The 21816-nt window shown below is 36.1% G+C and overlaps 1 protein-coding gene across 4 annotated transcripts in view; it reads left to right on the top strand.

Moving 5' to 3' along the window:
* Nucleotides 1-21816, top strand: part of LOC115210385 (protein O-mannosyl-transferase TMTC4) — a 144932-nt gene that overhangs the window by 23800 nt on the left and 99316 nt on the right. For 3 of the 4 annotated variants that reach the window (XM_036502458.1, XM_029778958.2, XM_029778957.2), the window contains exon 2: nucleotides 7417-7776. In XM_036502458.1, the coding sequence (XP_036358351.1) occupies nucleotides 7445-7776 (332 nt within the window). In that variant the 5' untranslated portion in view covers nucleotides 7417-7444. Of the gene's footprint in view, nucleotides 1-2876; nucleotides 2882-3739; nucleotides 3743-7416; nucleotides 7777-21816 lie in introns of those variants that run through there. The other variant, XM_036502459.1, reaches the window with a different exon arrangement.

Genomic DNA, 21816 nt, shown 5'->3' with positions numbered 1-21816 from the left:
AGATGTGTGAGATGTGAACTGACTACATTTTTGGTTACATTTCTAGCCAGGGGTAGACAACATTGAATTGAGTTAGAACGTAGCCATCAGTCTTTAGATACCGAGACCAAATGTGGAGAAGGGGAATGAGACATTTTGGCATTGTTGATTTGATGCTGACTTATTTGACATTACCCCGTTCAAATGTTTTTCTCAGTCTCTTCCATCACCCTCTCTCTTTCTCTCTCTCTGTTTGTGTGTGTAATCATCGAGTTATTTTTGTAAATGTAATAATGCTCCTCACAGTATGTAAATATTTCTGCATGCACATGTGTGTGTTTGCCTCTGATGTCAAAATGTTATCTACTTCAAGTTCCACAGTTAAAAATTGAAATAAATTTTTAAATATAAAATGTAAATGATTTTCAATACATATAAAAATAATAATTGGGGGCAACAAATTTAATTTATATTTTCAGTAAATGGTTAATGATGTTAGGTACAATTTCTCCAAACCTTTCCACCTAAATATATATTTGCAAATGTATGTTGATTTTAAACAACATACCATGGGTGAAGCTCTAGAATTGATTAAATATAGTAACATAAAGAGAATGATTCCTGCCTTTTATACAGTGTCGTGACAGAGTAAGGAGTGTACATCTTATGGTATTGGTGACTGAGCTGATTTTTAAAAACATTTTATTTCATTCATGGGCTATTAAATAGTGTTAATGGATACATACATATATACTTTTCTAATCTAGGCACAAGACCCGAAATTTTTGGGGAGGGAGCCAGTCAATTAGTTCGACCCCAGTATGCAACTGGTACTTAATTTATTGACTCCGAAAAGATAAAAGGCAAAATCGACCTCAGCAGAATTTGAACTCAGAATGTAAAGACAGACGAAATACAGCTAAGCATTTTGCCCGTCGTGCTAAGGTTTCTGCCACCTCGCCACCTTAATACATATATAATCCAACCACGTGGTTTCCTGTTCAGTCTCATTGCATGGTACCTTGATTAAATTTTGTGAGTGGATTTGGCAAATAGAAACTGAAAAAAACCCATCACGTGTGTGTGTGTATATATCATCATCATCATTTAATGTCTGCTTTCCATGCTAGCATGGGTTGGACGATTTGACTGAGGACTGGCTAACCAGATGGCTGCACCAGGCTCCAATCTGATATGGCAGAGTTTCTACGGCTGGATGCCCTTCCTAACATCTATCACTCCAAGAGTGTAGTGGGTGCTTTTATGTGCCACTGGCATGAGGGCCAGACAGGCGGGACTGGCAACAGCCATGCTCAAATGGTGTTTTTTACGTGCCACCTGCACAGGAGCCAGTGCAGCAACACTGGCAATGACCTCACTCAAATGTTTTTTTCATGTGCCACCGGCAGAAGTACCAGTAAGGCAATGGTGCTTTTTACGTGCCACTGGTACGGAAGCCAGTTAGCTGCTCTGGCAACGATCACGCTTGGATGGTGCTCTTAGCGCTCTACTAGCACCGATGCCAGTCATTGAATTTGATTTCGATTTCACTTACCTCAACAAGCAGAGTTTATTGTCCAATGAAGGAAAGGTACATACATATATATAATATATATATATATATATTCATCATGATGATGATGATATTATGTATGTGTGTGCTTGTCCCCATGTCTTGACATCATGCAATAGTTGTAACTGAGTGTTATTGTCATACAAGCAGTGTTGCTTATTTCCAATCTTCTATGAAAGCCTGCCTGGCCATGGGGAAATATTACTTTTTGCTTTGAAAAAGACGAGGGTTAGTAACAGGAAAGGGATCTGGCTATAGATCTACCTCAACAAATTCAGTCTGATCCATGCAAGCATGGAAAAGTGGACTTTAAAACAATGGTATATTTGTTCATACATTAAATTTTGTTCAGAAAGGAAGAGACTACTCGATAAATATTGTAAAGTACATAGTGTTTTGAAACTGAATTCTTTATCTCAAGCTTCACTTTCATAGTACAGCAATTGTCAGACAAGATCCCCTGATTATCACTGTAGTGTCAATATATAATGATTTTATTCACTACAAAGAAAGGAAAGAATATAGGATTTTAACAAAGTTTGGGCACATTATGTGGGGGCAGGTGAAACTATCTACATGGTATATATATATATATATATATATATATATATATATATATACCATGCAGATAGTTTCACCTGCCCCCACATAATGTGCCCAAACTTTGTTAAAATTATATATATATATATATATACCATGCAGATAGTTTCACCTGCCCCCACATAATGTGCCCAAACTTTGTTAAAATATATATATATATATATATAATATATATACAGTCTTATTAAGTAAGATTCATTAGTGTGAGAAAAGAGATAGAAATTGCCAATATGCATACAGTTCTTATGATAAATGCTTGGTAGAAAGCTTTTACTCTTTCATTTGCAAAAAATTTTGAATATTGTTCTTATCACTGATTTGACTATTCTGAACCAATTTTAATCATAGCTTCCTTGGGCTACAATTCTTAATTGTCTTCTAATGAGGTATATTTTACAGAATATTTTAAAACTGAAAAAATATTTTTTTCCATTATATATCTACAAAATATTTTTTTCTCTTTCCATTTTTTTTCATTGTCACTCCTTTTTTTGCCTCTTAATCCTTTCTGTCAAAGAGTGTAGGCTTAAAATGTAAAAAAACTTTTCCATTCTTCCCAAGTGTTAAACTAATACACCTGCTTGTTATTCTTACACCTGTCTTTGTCTTTTGTTTTCTGTAAATTTAAACAATATATATATATATATCAGATGTGACTTCAGGTCATCAGCATCATTCAGGCTCATCACAGATTTCGCATAAGACACATGCCTACTTGAAGAATTTCATGTTTTTCCACATTTCTAGCTCCAAAAGGCTTATTTTCTTATATCTGGTGCTATATCTTTCTCTGTTTCTAAGTTAACGGTAAAAATAAAACAACCCTGCAAAACATAACCAATCTTTACACACAAACACACAGAATAACAGCAATCAAATAATGACAGCAGAGTGCACAACAAACAGCTATCTGACTGTCGCCTGTACTCTTGACAAGAGATGTCAGTTAGTCTTTTATACCCACCTGAGTTGCTGGATAATTTTTCGCCCCTTTAAGAATATTGTAGAACAGAAACTTTTCATAGACTGGAATTTAAATTCTAATCTCTATAGAAACTTATTGTTTCAAGAAAAAAATTGAATTAAAATTACTTTTAATTTTTATGATTATATATTTATATATAGTAAAGGTGCATGGTTCAGTGGTTAGAGCATCAAGCTTACAACCGTGAGGTTGTGAGTTTGAATCCCGGACTGGGCTGCATGTTATGTTCTTGAGCAAGATGCTTTATTTCACATTGCTCCAGTTCACTCAGCTGTAGAAATGAGTTGTGAAGTCACTGGTGCCAAGCTGTACCAACCTTTGCCTTTCTCTTGGATGACATCGGTGGCGTGGAGAGGAGGAGGCTGGTATGCATGGACAACTGCTGGCCTTCCATAAACAACCTAGCCCTGACTTGTGCCTTGGAGGTTAACTTTCTAGGTGCAATCCCATGGTCATTCGTGACCGAAGGGGGTCTCTGAGATATATATATATATATATATATATATATATATATATATATACACACACACACACACACACACAAAGAAAGAGAGAAACACACAATTTGTGCTGGGGGATGGGCTAAACATTGCTGCAAACAGTCTGTTAAACTATTTGAAAAAGTTCAAATTTCCCATTTACGCACAGACATACTCTCACACATATCCAACAATGTCATTCTAAATATAAACAATAACCTCATTGAAATCTCAAAGCTATGAGATAATTCATGAGTAATTGAAAACCATGTAAATAAATAAGCATTATATTTGGCAGAGCAATCTAAATGCTAAAGGGCCAAACAGAAGGACACATTAGACTTTGTCGCCTTTGATTCGCAGAAAGACTGGATAGTCATTATTTAAACACCTCTGATCATAAATCTACTCTATCAGAACTGAGATGGTACTAACCAACAACCAAACAAGCTGGTTTGAACATGCCATTATTCAATTCTTATTTAATTAGTTGAATTCATCATGTCTCATGTGTTGTGGAGGGAAATACCTTAATTAATTATTTATTCCTAATTAAACTATTTCCCTGTGATTAGTATTTACTCTCATATTTCATGTGTTACATAACTAGTCACACTTGAAATAGAGTCTTCAGAGGAGTAAAATGAGGAATACATGAGAAGGAAAATAAATGGGTTGCATGAATGGCTATGTGGTTAAGAGGTTTCCTTCACAAACACATGCTACTGGGTTTAATTCCATTGCATGGTACCTAACATATGGCTTCTTTCATAGCCTCAAGTAGGGTAACACCTGCAAGTGGAATTTAGCAAATAAAAACTGTACAGAAGCATGGTATACATGTGTGTGTGTGTATTTAAAAAAAAATTATGTTTCAAATTATTAACCCAGTTGAACCGTCCAACCCATGCTAACATGGAAAATGGATGTTAAACGATGATGATTATATATATGACCGGTTTCTTTCAGTTTCCATTTATCAACTCTGCACACAAGGCTTTGATAGAAGACACCCAAAGTGTCATGCTCTGGGACTAAGCCCAAAACTTTGTGATTAAAAAGCAAATGTCTTAAGCACACCATGTGTGTATGTGTGTTTTTCAGTGGTAGATAAGCAGGAGACATCAGGGAGGAAAAAACTGAAAAACAATTGCTTCACAAATAACATCCTTGTGTTATTCTGCATCCAATTACACATACTCCCTTGTAACATTTATCACCAGAAATGTAATGAACTCATAATTAGCCCATTGGATATCTGTAACCCATCACTGCTATTGAGCACCAGTGGTGATATATATGAATAGCTCTAATTGTATGTTCATGCATTTCTCAGGTGACAAATGATCATTTCCTTCTTGATCTTGTGTCAGATGATGAAATGTTATAGTGAGACCAGGAGACAACAACACGTGTCCTGCTGTGTTCATTTTTTTTTTTTCCATCTAACAGAGAAAAACTGAGCTATTTTGTTGTATATGTCATGCATTCTATCATGACACCAGCTTTAGAGAGGTTTCCTCCATGTAATGGAAGCTAAAGAAACCCCTTTTCCATGCTTGCATAGGTCGGATGGAATTTATTGAGATAAATCTATGACTGGACGCCCTTCCTGTTGCCATTCCTCACCTGTTTCCAAGCAAGGAAATATTTCCCCATGCCAAAACATGTTTCTGCAGAATATTGGAAATGGACAACATTGCTTGTATAGCAGTGATACTCATTTACAGCTATCACATGATGTCAAAACAAGGACACACAAACGCACACACACACACACACACACACACACACACACACACATACATATAAATATATGTGTGTGTGTGTGTATATATATATAACGCACATAGATGTATGTGCATATATATATATATATATATATATATATAAATGTGTGTGTGCGCATATGCATATATGTGTATGTATGTGTGTGTCCTTGAGTGTATATACTCACACACCTGTGCACACACACACATACAACAGGTTTCTTTTAGTTTCTGTTTACCGCATAAACTCATAAAGCTTTGATTGGCTCAGTAGAAGACACTTGCCCAAGAAGCCATGCAATGGGCCAGAACTGTAAACCATGTTGTTGAGAAATAAACATTTTCCACACAACTGTGGCTGTGCCTATACAGAATAATAAAATTGTTTAACCCTTTCGTTACTGTATTTATTTTGAGATGCTCTGCGTTTCTCTCAATTATTTTAGATATAAAAAAGAATTTAGTAAAATAACTTAGTTATCATTAAGCTAATGTTAGGAACATTAATTGTGACTAAGGTTTGGTGAAAGATTTTAATACAAAACTTATGAAAACAAGAGCCAGAGCCGGTTTCAGCCGGGTTAGTAACGAAAGGGTTAAAGAATAAATTACCCAGTAATGATAACTGCACGAGAAACAATTGCAGTTATTGTCTTCCTGTATGGGCAGCCTCAGAAACAGCTGACATTCTAGAGTCTATTTGAAATTAGGTTACAATTCTGATTCACAAATATTAATGCACATGTCAATACTTTTAATTAAAATCACCATATTCATTTTCAAGTAATTTCTTCCTTTTACAGTTGCTATTCATTATCGTTTATATATTTTTTATACAATAATTAATGTGAACTAAAATACTATATGAAGAATTAATTCAGCACGTTTTGTGTGTGTGTGTGTGTTGTGTGAGAAGAAGTACTAATTAAATATTCTATTTCACATTGAGTCATTTCAATATCAACTAATGTAAATTCATTCAATTTTCAAATTGGTTATTAATTTGAAACATAAAATTTTAAAAAAAGAGATAAAGGATACTACTAGTTAATTGGTATTTAATTGGTTTTTAAAATTAATTGAAATACAACTAATGTCATAGAATTGAGAATGTGGTGAGGTTTTTTAGAAGTTTTGGTTACTGTATGTGTTTGTTGTTTTTTCATCTTTGTATTTAACTTTGCGATTATAAGTTTGACTTTCATCTTAATTGCTTTCACTTCTGATCTGCTGTCTTTACTAATTTATTCTGATTTATTTATTTATCTTCTTTCACCTTTGTTTATTTGTTTCAGTCATTGTACTGTGACTATGCTGGGGTACTTGCCTTGAAGGGTTTTTGCTGAATAAATTGCCCCTAGTATTTCTTTTTCTTTTGTAAGTCCGGTGCTTATTCTGTCAGTCAGCTTTGCTGGACTGTTATATTATGGGGACATAAATAAACCAACACTGGTTTTCAACTGGTAGTATGGAGGGCAGGGTCCAAAAACACACACACAGATAATGAATGTGGTGTCACATGGCCTAGTGGTTAGAGCAGCGGACTCGCGGTCGAGGGATCATGGGTTCAAATCTCAGACTGGGCGATGTGTGTGTTTATGAGCGAAACACCTAACCTCCACGCATCTCCGGCAGAAGGTAATGGCGAACTTCTGCTGACTCTTTCACCACAACTTTCTCTCACTCTTTCCTCCTGCATCTTGCAGCTCACCTGAGACAGACTGGCGTCCTGTCCAGGTGGGGAACCTATATGCCAAGAAACCAGGAAACCAGCTCTTATGAGCCAGGCATGGCTTGAGAAGGAACAAACAGAAAAAAAAAAACAAAATGGATAATGAATGTTAAATGATGATGATGATACACATACATACACAACAGTTTTCATCTACCAAATTTACTCAAAGGCATTGGTTGGCCTGAGGAACTTGCCCAAGGTGCTATGCAGTGCAAAGCAAGCTTCTTCACCATCCAGCCATGTCTCCACCCATTTATATATTTATTTATCAATTTATTTACTTCTTTGTTTTTCAGATTCTATCATGTTTCCTTTGGTGTCATCATGAAATCTTACAAAAATGGAGTAAATTCACACACAAATTCTAATTCTCACCATGAACCAAAATCTGTTTTCACCTGGGATGAATGCTTACCCATACCAAGGCTTTCATTCATTCCAGCAGCTACCATTGTCTTCATTTTGGCCACAGCCTGTTTCCTTAACAGCGTTTCAGGCCATTTTGTTTTTGATGACTTTGAAGCCATCTTGAACAATAACGATCTCACACCAAGTGAACCTATTGGAAATTTATTTTTTCATGATTTTTGGGGCAACAAACTCAATTCCGACTCCAGCCACAAATCATACCGTCCATTTGCAGTTCTCACATTCAGGTAAAGCAATTTTCTAATTACTCTTTACTCTTTTACTCGTTTCAGTCATGTGACTGTGGCCATGCTGGAGCACCGCCTGTAGTCGAGCAAATCGACCCCAGGACTTATTCTTTGTAACCCTAGTACTTATTCTATCGATCTCTTTTGCCAAACCGCTAAGTTATGGGAACGTAAACACACCAGCATCGGTTGTCAAGCGATGTTGGGGGGGACCAACACAGACACACAAACATATATTCACACATACACACACATGTATGTTTGTATGTACATATATATATATATATATACGATGGGCTTCTTCCAGTTTCCGTCTACCAAATCCACTCACAAGGCTCTGGTCGGCCCGAGGCTTTAGTAGAAGACACGTGCCCAAGCAAGCTTCTTACCACACAGCCACTCCTACGCCTAATTGTTAAGTTCATGTTTAACATATAGTATTTGCCAGCTTATATAACACTTTCTCCCATAAGATGCAACTTTACAAGTATATTTTGTGGAAAAAAACAAATTTAATCCTTTAGCATTCGGATTATTCTGTTGAATCTAATACTTATTTATTCACTTTGTTTTGGAATTAATCATGAATTATCTTGTAGCTTCCAGATTCTGATGATGTGTTAGTTTATTTTTATAATGACATTGCAAGGCAAGTGTGAGGAGACAGGTTTGACTAGTCTGGACATAAAGCAGGTAGAATATTTTGGATGGATATGGCTGGTTTAAATACTAAAGGGTCAATAGGTTTCATCAGGCAGTAATATACTCAGTATCCTATCTGTAATACAATTGCATGGCAATTTTTTGTTATGTTTAACCCTTTCGTTACCAGCCCGGCTGAAACCGGCTCTGGCTCCGAGTACAAATGTCTTGTTTTCGTAAGTTTTGAATTAAAATCTTCCACCAAACCTTAGTCACAATTTATGTTCCCAAACACTAGCTGAATGATAACTAAGTTATTTTACTAAATTCTTTATTATATTTAAAGTAATTGAAAGAAATACAGAGCATCTCAAAATAAATACAGTAATGAAGGGTTAAGAATGAAAAAGCATATCTTATATGCCAGTATACATGGTACATAATTCAAGTACAAATCCTACCTAGATCATATTTACCTTTCATTCTTCCTAGTTTGATATAATCTGTTAAGTATTGGTTTGATGTAATCGGTTAACCCTCACCCACACTACAATTGCTAGCATTGAAGCCAAATTAGAAACAATAATTGATTGTTATTATCATCATCATCGTTTAACATCTGCCTTGCATGCTGGCATGGTCGGGATGGTCTGACATGAGACGACCAGGCAGAAGCCTGCACCAGACTTTTGTAACTGTTTTGGCAGGATTTTTACAGCTGGAAACCCTTCTTAACACCAACCACTCAGCAGAGTAGACTTAGTGCTATTTATGTGGTGCACTTGTGCCCGTACTAGTAGGGTGCTAAGAGTACCATCCGAGCGTGATCGTTGCCAGAGAGGCTAACTGGCTTCCGTGCTTGTAGCACGTAAAAGGCACCATTCGAGTGTGATCGTTACCAGCATTGCCTTACTGGCACCTGTGCCAGTGACATGTGTAAAAAGATTTGAGTGAGGCTGTTGCCAGTACCGCCTGACTGGCTCCCATGCTGGTGGCATGTAAAAAGCACCCACTACACTCTCAGAGAGGTTGGCATTAGGAAGGACATCCAGCTGTAGAAACTCTGCCAGATCAAGATTGGAGCCTGGTGCAGCCATCTGGTTCGCCAGCCCTCAGTCAAAATCGTCCAACCCATGCTAGTATGGAAAGCGGACGTTAAAAATTGATAATGATGATGATGAAGTACAGGCGAGGTAAGTTTTGGCAAGGTTTTTACAGCTGGATGCCCTTCCAAATGTCAGCCATTTTACAGTTCAGACTGGGTGCTTTTAAGTGGCACATACACTGACAGGATCACCAAGTACTTGGAAGACAAAAAAGCTTGGGTGGGGGTGATCTTGATAAAAGGTTATAGTGAGGCAGAGACAGAAACAGGTGTCTTGCTGTAGAAGAGGTACAAGCTTACTCAGTGAGAGAGAGAGAGGGAGAGATCAGGAATGAAGATGGAAACAGGTGTGCTGCCACAACAGCATGAACATCAGTAAAAGTTCATGATGACATATCTAATTCATATGTTCATGTTAAAGTATTTAATTTAAAACTAATTTTTGAATAATTCAGTTCACATTAACATGTTTAATTGAAGTCAAATAGAAATAGTTATGTGGTAATGAAAAAGTAATATTAATGAATAATTAAATTTTTTTTCATTTTTGACAAATATGGGAGACAGCTCCTGTCATGTTTCTGTCTTCTTATCACCTCATCAAACTTAATTGCTACTTAACACGGTGGTGATGAGAGGTAGTGAAGGTGCATGGCTCAGTGGTTAGAATGTCGATCTTACGATTATGAGTTCGAATCCCAGACTGGGCTGCATGTTGTGTTCTTGAGCAAGACACTTTATTTCACTTTGCTCCAGTTCACTCAGCTGTAGAAATGAGTTACGATGTCACAGGCGCCAAGCTGTATCGGCCTTTGCCTTTCCTTTGGATAACACTGGTGGCATAGAAATGGGAGGCCGGTGTGCGTGGGCGACTGCTGGTCTTCCATAAACAACCTTGCTCGGACTTGTGCCTGGGAGGGTAACTTTCTAGGTGCAATCCCATGGTCAGTCATGATCGAAGGGGGTCTCAGCATCAGATGAGAGAATCAGTAAGTACAAGTATTAGACTATACACCTGTCAGTACAGAGAAATAAAATTGTTTAAAGAATAAATTACCTTGAGCTGACAGCTGTATGAAACAACAATAATTAAGGTAATGTTAACACATTTTATGTAGTGGGCATTAAAAAACTTTTATTCTCTAAAACATTCCAATTTTCAAATACTTTGACATTTTTTTTTATTTAATAAAAGAATGCAAAATTAAATTTTTTTTTATTATTCCAGTACATGACAACAATTCCTTGGATTTTGGCCCAGTTCTTAGCAAATAATAATAATAATAATGATGATGATGATGATTTCTTTTATTTGTCACCAGGGCAAAGGATGAGGGGACAATACAAAGACAGAGGGGACAATACAAAGACAGACATAAAGTGTTGGGGTTTACATATAACGGAATAATAAAATAAGAAGTATACTTTGTATATATTAGAAGAAGGGAAGTATACTCAGTATATGACACTAGAAAAAGAGGGGAGAAAAAAGGGGATCATGATGGGATCCCTCTGGTTCAGGATGACATCTAGGGACAATCAAGGAGCCCCACCATCCAAGACCACTCTGAGTACCAAGGACGAGAGTCCACTCCAATTTCCTTCTTCCGACTCACAGGTTTACACTGAGAGTGGTACCATCCACTCTTGCCATTTTTGCATCTTTCACCCACCTTTTCATAAATTCACTCGAGGACAGCACCTCCCTCTCTATCCTCACTTTCCTTTTCAAGTGAAACTTGAAAAAGTTAATGAGGGCTTTGCCAAAGAGGAAAGTTTCTGTTATCATTCCTTTTGGCCTAATAATTTATTATAATAATTCTTTCTAACACCTGAAATTTTGAGGGAAGAGGCTAGTTGATTACATCAGCCCCTGTGCATAACTGGTATTTATCCATTGACCTCAGAAGGATGAAAGGTCAACCATGGCAGAATTTGAACTCAGACTGTAAGGACAGACAAAATGCTACTAAGCACTTAGCCTGGCTTGCTAACCATTCTGAGCTTGCCACCTTATATAATAATAATAATGATGAAAGGCATGAAATTTGCAGAGATGGGGGTAAGTCAGTCACATCGACCCCAGTGTTGAATTGATAATTATTTCATCAACCCTGAAAGGATGAAAGGCAAAGCAGAATTTGAACTTAGAATGTCAAGGTGGTTGAAATACTGCTAAGCATTTTTGACCAGTATGTTAATGATTCTGCTATCTCAGCTAATTATTATTAAGGTGTTGAGCTTGCAGAATCATTCGCTCACTTCATCCTTTCAGGGTCAAAAAAAATAAGTACCTGTTGTGTACTGTGTTTTGTGCATATAGTAGAAAGAATTGTTAGGGTTGATAAAATAAGTATCCCCGCCCCCAAAATTGCTGGCCTTGTGCCAAAAATTGGCGATCATAATCATAATCATCATCATCATTATTATTATTATTCATTTCTAGGCATAAGGCCCAAAATTTTGGGGGAGGGAGCTGAGGTCAAGTTTGCCTTTCATCCTTTCAGGGTTGATAAATTAAGTTCCAGTTGAATACTGGGCTCGATGTAATCGACTTGTCCTCTCCCACAAAATTGCTGCCCTTGTGGCAAAATTTGAAACCATTATTATTATTAATGTTCTTGCTCTTCTGCTCAAAATCTTGCTATGGTCAACTTTACCTTTCATTCCTGAAGGGTCAGTAAAATGAAGCATCAGTCAAGTTTTGGGGTCAGTGAATATTGACTAAAACCCTTCAAACTTAAAATGTAAAATGCTGGAATAAATGCTGCAAGGCATCTTTTCCATTGGCCTAATGCTTCTGCTAGATCATCACCTCATTTCTGATGTAGACACCAGGCAAGTAGTTTTAGAGGAAAGGTTTAATTGCTTAAACCAGCCCCAGTATCTGACTGATATTCTAGTTTTATCACTTGGTCCAGGATTTGAACCTGCAATTTTAGGATCAGGACCTAAAGACCACAACCAACAGATCGCACAAGCAATGGTTGCCTGTAATTTGGTTTGTTTTAAGATGAAATCTTGTGTTTTATATACAATATTCTATCATTGCTGAATGATCTTACATATTCTGGTGCTTTAAAGTGCATTAACTAATGTATGTTTTGGTTATATGTGCATTAATGTATGTATGTATGTTTTGTATGCATGTATGTGATATGTTTATAAGGAGTGTGTATGTATGTGTATGAGTAAAGAGTATGTGTGTATGTATTTGCATGTATGTATGTATATATGCATATGAATGTGTGTATATATACGTACATATATATATATATATGTATGTATATATTATATATGTGTATATGTATATATATATGCATACATTCATATATATATATATATATATATATATGTATATATTATATATGTGTATATGTATATATATGCATACATACATTCATATATATATATGTGTATATATATATATGTATGTATATATACATGTATGTATATATACATGTATGTATATATACATGTATGTATATACATGTATGTATATACATGTATGTATATATACGTGTATGTATATATATATATATATATATATATATATAAAACATGTAAAATCAAAGTTATTTCAGTAAACACAACTTTCTCTCCCTCTCTCTCTCTCACTTATCTATCTACTTGTAGTTTCCTTCCTTACTCTGACAGCCACTCTTTCCATTTGTCAGTTCCAAAAGCTAAAAGCTTCAGACTACTGAAACTGCCGGCTGATGTTAAAAAAAAAATGTATTCTCACATGTTCACTAAAAACAAAAACAAAAAATGCACACCAGTTCCTGCTAATTAGATTGGACGGATGCCTTGCAATATCCAATGCCTCGTACTTTGCTGTTTGCTCCAAAGTGATATTTTGTAAGGGTTACATTTTATTATTTTATTTATTTATTTATTTATTTATTTTATGTCATTCTGGAATAATTAAAATGAGAACTGATAATATTCTGGACTTAATAAGGTTTCAATTATTTATCTTGGTCAATGTCAACTGTGGCGTTTTGGTGTTTATTACTTGCAATTGTTCCTTTGTAATTTGGTGTGTGTGTGTGTGTGTCTTTTATCTTGTACTTGGACTGGGGCCATGCTGGGATACTGCCTTGAAGTGATTTACTTGAGCAAATCAACCTCAGTACATTTTTTTATTTGCATTTTTAAGTTTGGTACTTACTCTATTGACCCTTTTGCTGAATTACTAAGTTATGGGGATGTAAACAAACAAACACCAGTTGTCAAGTAGTGAGGGAAACAAACACACACACACACACACAAATTATATATATATATATATATATATATATATATATATATATTATATATATATATATATATATATATACACACACATACACATGCCAGTACTGCCTGACTGGCCCTTGTGCTGGTGGCATGTAAAAAGCACCCAGTACACTTAGAGTGGTTGGTGTTAGGAAGGGCATCCAGCTGTAGAAAATTTGCCCGGTCAGTTTAGAGCCTGGTACAGCATTCTGGCTTGCAAGTCCTCAGTCAAACCGTCCAACCCATGCCAGCATGGAAAGCAGACGTTAAACGACGATGATGATGATGATGACACACGACAAGCTTCTACACAGTTTCCATCTAACACATTCAATCAAAAGGCATTGGTTGACCTGTGGCTATAGTGGAAGACACTTATCCAAGCAGCCCACAGTAGGACTGAACCCAAAACTATATGATTGCAAAGCGAGCTTCTTAACCACATAGCCATGCCTAAAAATTTTACCTCTAGGTACAACATTTAGAAATGCCTGCAAAGGGAAATAATGTTATTGCAAAGAATGTGGGTTTTTTTAAAGAGGTGAGGCTTTATGCATTTGTCAGAAGAGGAAGATGATGTCCTTATTTCCTTACAGATCTTCCAACAACTGGTGAAAGAAAAGGAGGAAGCTATTTTCAGGCCAGAGTTTTGGCATGAATACTTGTTACAGAGTGGATTCTGCTAAAGACAGCCAAGGATCAGTTGGTGGTGTTAAACCTTTTGATACCAACCTGGCTGAAACCGCCTTTGGCTCTGTAGTACAAATGTATTGTTTTCAAAAGTTCTGAATTAAAATCTTCCACCAAACCTTAGCCACAATTTATGTTCCTAACACTAGCTTAATGATAACTAAGTTATTTTACTAAATTCTTTCTTATATTTAAAATTAATTCAAAGAAACACAGAGCATCTCAACAGAAATATGGTAACAAAGGGGTTAACAAATGATTGATTTAACCCTTTCGATACCAACCTAGCTGAAACCACTTCTGGCTCTGTAGTACAAATGTCTTGTTTTCATAAGTTTTGAATAAAAATCTTCCACCAAACCTTAGCCACAATTTATGTTCCTAACACTAGCTTAATGATAACTAAGTCTTTGTTATATTTAAAATCAATTGAAAGAAACACAGAGCATCTCAACGGAATTATGGTAACAAAAATAATTAAACTGAGTTACAGATGAAGGCTACCAACTAATGACAAAGTCAGTTCTTCTAACAAGTTTCTGCACTGGGGAATATATGTAAGGTGAGGGTCAGACCAAGGCTATGACAGAAGGTCAAGTTACAGAAAAGTAGAATTGAAATAGGAATCACCTTGTCATGCCAGCTTTCAATAGAATATGTGTAAAAGACAACTCAGTCTTTGGTGATACAACCATGCTATGAATAGAAAAGAAATAAATATCTCATTATCATTATCATCATCTTTTGAGTTCTGTCTTCCATGCTGGCAAGGGTTAGATGGTTTGGTAGGATCTGATGAGTCCAAGGACTGCGTTTGTGCACAGACATGGCTGTATGGTAAGAAGTTTGCTTCCCAACCACATGGTTCTGGGTTCAGTCCCACGGTGTGGCACCTTGGGCAAGTGTCTTCTACTATAGCCTCAGGCCAACCAAATCCTTGTGAGTGGATTTGGTAGACAGAAACTGAAAGAAGCCCGTCGTATATATGTGTGTGTGTGTGTGTGTGCTTGTCCCCACCAACCACTTGACAACCAATGTTGGTGTGTTTATGTCCCCCTAACTTAGCAGTTCAGCAAAAGAACCTGATAGAATAAGTACCAGGCTTCAAAAATAATAAGCACTGGAGTTGATTTTTCTCGATAAAAATTCTGCAAAGCAGTGCCCCAAAATGGCCACAGTCTAATGACTGAAACAGAATGGTTTTTACAACTGGATGCTTTTCCTAACATCAACTACTTTCCAAAGTGTACTAGGTGCTTTTTTTCATTGTGCCAGCACTGGTGAGGTTGCAATGCAGCTCACAGGACTAAGATCCTCTTTGACTGAGTGGGGTTACTATAGAAAAGGAGGTAGGTTTATGCTGGGTGATGTGAGGTTAACATATGAAAGAAGGGGTCAGAACAAGTCTTTTTGTTGTAGAGGAGATACATAGCTACTCACATTATGAAAGACTGGGTGAGTGTTTGAAAGAGAGCTAAAAATAGTGATGAGGTGTCAGGGTATACTCTCAAAGTACAAGAAGGTGAATGAAAATGAGTAAAAAAAAGAACAGGGAAGGTGGGTGCATTGAGATTGCAAGAGTGTACAGGGAGAAAGAGAGATGGTTAGAGATGGTGGAATATTGATTTGTGCTTAGGAAAAAATAGTATTGAAGTATTATGTAATATTAATTCTTGTATAGGTCCACGCTCACCATCTTTTTTGTGGTGGTGGTGGTGATAATGGTAGGCTTTGTGACTGTGTGGTATTTATGCCTTTCTTAAAGATAACAGTAACATACGTGATGTGAAACAGCTAGAAAGAGGAGTCCATAGTGTTCATTGTTGCAGTCTGTGGTTGATAAACAGAATCCTGTCCATTAGCGGTTTCTTCCATTTCAGTGAACTCTTGTGGCACTTTAAGTAAAGAATGGTTTCTCAAGTGACTCTGTATTGAATTAATAAGCCATGGCAGTTCATGTTATCTTGCTCAGGCACTACTGTATTGATTTATCACATTTTCCTACACTTTAAAAGAACTTGAAATCAGGAATATTGTTTCCAATCGCTCAATAGTTGCATCCGTCTGAGATTCAAGTGCTAACTAATTGAAATATTCTCAGTTGAGTTTCGTACGATTGTTTTGTTACAATCCTGATGGAGTCAGCTGCATTTCAGAATTTATAATTATGTGAACACTGGAGAACTGAAGCAGGCTCTTGAAGAGATTGAATCAGTGAACTGACGTTTTTACTTCGATTTCACCATGGTATACCTTTGGGAAATGTATGAATATCAAAATCTCATTTCCATTCATCTGTAAATCCGAGATCCTATCGCCATATTAAATATCATTAAATTGGTTAAACATGTAAAAATAGCAGTAATTTGACACTGTTGAATATTGGTATATTCATTTTGTCATTTTACCCCATGTCAGTTCTGAATGAACATATTTACGATCAAAGGCATTTCCGCTGTCACTCTAATATTACTGGCATTGCATACCCTGAACTACATTATCCAATGTGCTTTGTTTCTTTAAAGATTATAACATATGATTTGAGGGAGATTTGGCTGTTATTTTGAGCAGGTTAAACAACCAAGTTGAAGCTCTTTCATGTTTTTCTCATAATTTATTTTTCATTGACAATTAAAATTAGGCCATCGAGTCCTTTGAATGTATACTGTTCTAATTTTAATTAATTAGAGAATTTTATATATTTACTAATAAACAAGCAGTATTGACTAATGATGATTTTTGTAAATATGAATAATGGGTGTATGTATGGCTGTGTGGGTAAGAAGTTTGCTTCTCAACCACATAACTTCAGGTTCAATTCCAATGTGTAGCACCTTGGACGAGTGTTTTCTACTTTAGCCCCAAACTGTGGTACCTTGTGATGGAATTTAGTTGACAGAAGCTGGGAAAGAAACCATCATATCTCTTTCACTTTTCCTTCTTTCAATCATGTGACTGTGGCCCTGATTGGGCACCAATTTGAAGGATTTTATTATTTTTTTTGTGTTGAATGGATTAACTCCTAGTGTTTATTCTAATCTTAGTACCTATTTTATCGAGTCCTTTGCTGAACCACTAGGTTATAAGGACAGAAACAAACTAGCACCTGTTGTCAAATGGTGTAGGGGTGGGTAGACAAACATAAAGACAGATGCACACACACATGCACACACGCACACACACAAACACACACACATACACACACACAGATAATGAGCTTTCACACAGTTTCTGTCTTTGAAATTCACTCAAGGCATTGGTTGGCTCAGGACCGTAGCAGAAGACACATGCCCAAGTTGCTGTGCAGTGGAACTGAACCTGAAACCAAGTGGTTGCAAAGCAAGCTTCTTAACCACACACCAAACTTCTTAACTTCTTAATGACATAGCCATACCAGCACCTATATATATATATATATATATATATATATATATATATATATATATATATATATATATTTTGATAGTAATGGTAAAACAACAAAAGAATGAAAGAGACCGTGATACTATGTAAATAGAGGAATTTATCTGTAAATATAATATGTGACAATTATTCGGTAGCCATGATAAAACTCCAGCTTTCAGATGTTGGGGCGGAAACCTGCACCGGCATCTCTTCAATTATCGGGCCATCAAATAATTTTTTGATGGCCCAATAACTGAAGAGATGCCGGTGCGGGTTTCTGCCCCAACATCTGAAACTTGGAGTTTTATCATGGCTACCGAATAATTGTCACATATTATATATATATATATATATATAATATATATATATATATTAAAAAGCAGCAAAAATATCACACTCAGAGTTACACATTCCCCTTCGTCGGACAGTTTTGTTTAGAAATGACAAAATGAATAACTCAATATTCGACAGTGTCAAATTACTGCTATTTTTACATGTTTAACCAATTTAATGATATTTAATGTAGCGATAGGATCTCTGATTTACGGATGAATGGAAACGAGATTTTGATATTCATACATTTCCCAAAGGCATACCATGGTGAAATCGAAGTAAAAACGTCAGTTCATTGATTCTAAACAAAACTGTCTGATGAATGGGAATGTGAAAATCTGAGTAACAGTTTTTGTGATATTTTTGCTGCTTTCGAATAAAGCATATTACTCTACCTCTGGTATTTGAGTACTACTATTTCCCACCTTGTTTCACATTTATGTCCTTACTCTCTCTCTCTCTCTCTCTCTCTCTCTCTATATATATATATATATATATATATATATATATATATATATGTATACACACACACACACATCTTATCTCTTTTATTTGTTTCAGTCATCAGACTGTGGCCATGCTGGGACACCACTGTGAGGGATATTAGTTGAAATGATCAACTCCAGTATTTCCATTTTTTTTAAAGCCTGTTACTTATTCTAATGGTCTCCTTGCTGAACCCACACCCACACCAGTTGTCAGTCGGTGGTGGGGTCAGCCACACACACACATACACACACACACATATATATATGCACACACACACGTATATATACACACACATATGTACATATACTTATATATGTACATATACATGAATATATATATATAAATATACATATATAAATACACACACACACATTCACTTATATATATGTATACACATATATATGCATACACACACACACACCTATATATGTATACACATATATATACATACACACACACATACAACGGGTTTCTTTCGGTTTCTGTCTACCAAATCCACTCACAAAGCTTTGGTCATCCCGAAGCTATAGTGGAAGACACTTGCCCAAGGTACTATGTAGTGGGACTGAACCCAGGACCACGTGGTTAGGGAAGCAAACATCTTTCCACACAGCCAATATGTGTAAAATGTTTACAGTCAATATTGAGCTATGCCTTCAGATGGTGATATCAGCTTTCACAGCTCACCGAGTTTTGCAGTGATATTTGTGGCTTGGTTGTATCAAATGACATTTGTTGAAATTTCTTGTCAAACAAATCATCTGATAGCTTTGCACATTCTAATTTCCTCATGGTAAAAAAAATCCCATTTAAAAAAAAAACAGCAATGGTTAGCAACAGAGAGAGCATCATGCTGTAAATAATTCCTCAAATATTTCCTCTGTCTAATCTACATTAGCATGGGAAAAAAAACGAACGAATGATTGAACAATGTTTTAAAAACACAAACATAGCTTGGAAAATCACAAAGGCTACAGTTTTAGAGGAAAATTGCTATGAGCTGTAATGGTAGTTAGTGATGGTGATGATGGTGGTAGTAGTTGTAGATGTTCAAATATAGAACATAAGCTTTTTAAATATTTACATGTATCCTGGATAAAGAACAGACGAAAGAGGATTTGAGTTTTAAGTATTGGCTTTGAATTCCTATGTATAGAACGATAGAATGTTTTCTCTTTTTTTTTTCTTCCCTGTCAATTTGTGTAGATTATCTTTTAGATTTACAAAATGTAATCTTTATCTAGATTTGGTATTTTAGCAATCCCTATAAATAGTCCATGAAGCTGTACATTTGAGGGTGTTATTTAACCCTAGGTCAGCTCTGAAGAAGCAGTCTTATGATCCAATGGGCTCTAGTCATGATTCCACCCCACTGGATTATTTCCAGCCATGACTACTCCTGCCTCTATGGAAAATGGTTGCTAGCCTCTTGATCAGCCCTTCTCCATACCTGAAGATCTGGAGAAAACAATGCTGTGTCTGGTGTCCCACAACTTTTCTCAGTGTAATTTTGTTGACTGACAGAGCAAGAGAAAGAGACAGAGAGGAATCAGTCCCAGTAACTAAATGGTACTTTATCAAATCCAGAAGGATGAATGGCAAACTTGACCGTGATAGGATTTGAACTCAGTGTACAGATTCTATCCGATGCTCTCATGAATCTACTAATTCACCAACTTCTTTATGCTTGCAGATGTTTATCTAATAATAATAATAATAACAACAACAACAAAAACAATAATAACAATAATAATAATAATAATTTCTGATTTAGGCAAAAGGCCAGCAATTTTTGAATACCTGCCCTGGTACTTTACTGGTGCTTTATTTTAACAATTCCAAAAAAAGTGAAAGATTAAGTTAGCCTTGGTGAGTTTTGAACTCAGTTTGTGAAGACTGAGAAGAAATGTTGCTAAGTTTTGTATCCAACATGCTAATGATTCTGCCAGCTTGTCAATAATAATAATAATTATTATTATTATTGTGTCAAATTTGGAGTAAGGCTAGTAATTTTAGGGGAGCAAATTGTCGATATCATTAACTCCAGATATTTCATTGATACTTTATTTAATTGACTATGGAGGGATAAAAACAAAGTTGACTTTATCAAGATTTGAACTCAGTGTGTAAAATGCTGGAACTAATACTGCAAAGCATTTTTAACATCTTTTTCTTATGCTCATACAATTCTTTCAATCCATTATCCTAATAATCATCATCATCATCGTTTAATGTTTGCTTTCCGTGCTAGCATGGGTTAGACAATTTGGCTGCACCAGGCTCCAATCTGATCTGGCAGAGTTTCTACAGCTGGATGCCCTTCCTAATGCCAACCACTCCTAGAGGATTTCAAATTTTGGCACAAGGCCAGCTATTTTGATGGAAGGAAGTAGGTTAATTAGATTAGTCCCAGTACTTGACTGATACTTTATTTCATTGACTCTGAAAAGGATGAAAAGCTAAGTCACCCTTTGACAGAGTTTGAACTCCGAAGATGAAGAGCCTGAAGGATTACTGCTAAGCATTTTGTCCAACATGATGATGATTCTGACAGTTAGCCACCTTACATGGTTATCTTCTCAATAATGATGGATTCTCTCATCGAGGACGACATATGAGTGTCCAGCTTTTATTGAATGACCAGGACAAATATTTATAGGGATCAAATGTATGTGTTGTACATTAGCTCACTCCATCAAATTGATGTTGCCTGAACAGGTACACGGTGTACCACACTTCAGTTGTTGAAGTGGTTGCAGAACAATGTGAGATGAAGTGTTTTGCTCAAGAACACAATGCACCACCAAGTTTAGGAATTGAAACCACGATCTCACAATCCTGAGTGCAACACCCTAACCACTAAGCCATGACTCATGATAATAATAATAGTAATAATAATGATAATGATGATGATTTCAAATTTTAGCTCAAGGCCTGCAGTTTTGGAATAAATCAATTACATCCACCCCAGTGTTCAACTGGTACTTATTTTATCAACCTTGAAAGAATGAAAACCAAAGTTGACCTTGGTGAGATTTGAATTCAGAATGTAAAGACAGACAAAATGCCTCTAAGTTTTTTGTCCAATCTGTTAA

The sequence above is a fragment of the Octopus sinensis genome, linkage group LG4 (genome assembly GCF_006345805.1).
Source record: "Octopus sinensis linkage group LG4, ASM634580v1, whole genome shotgun sequence".
Lineage (NCBI taxonomy): Eukaryota > Metazoa > Mollusca > Cephalopoda > Octopoda > Octopodidae > Octopus > Octopus sinensis.
The sequence above is the reverse complement of the archived record's forward strand: the minus strand, read 5'-3'. Positions and strand labels throughout refer to the sequence as shown.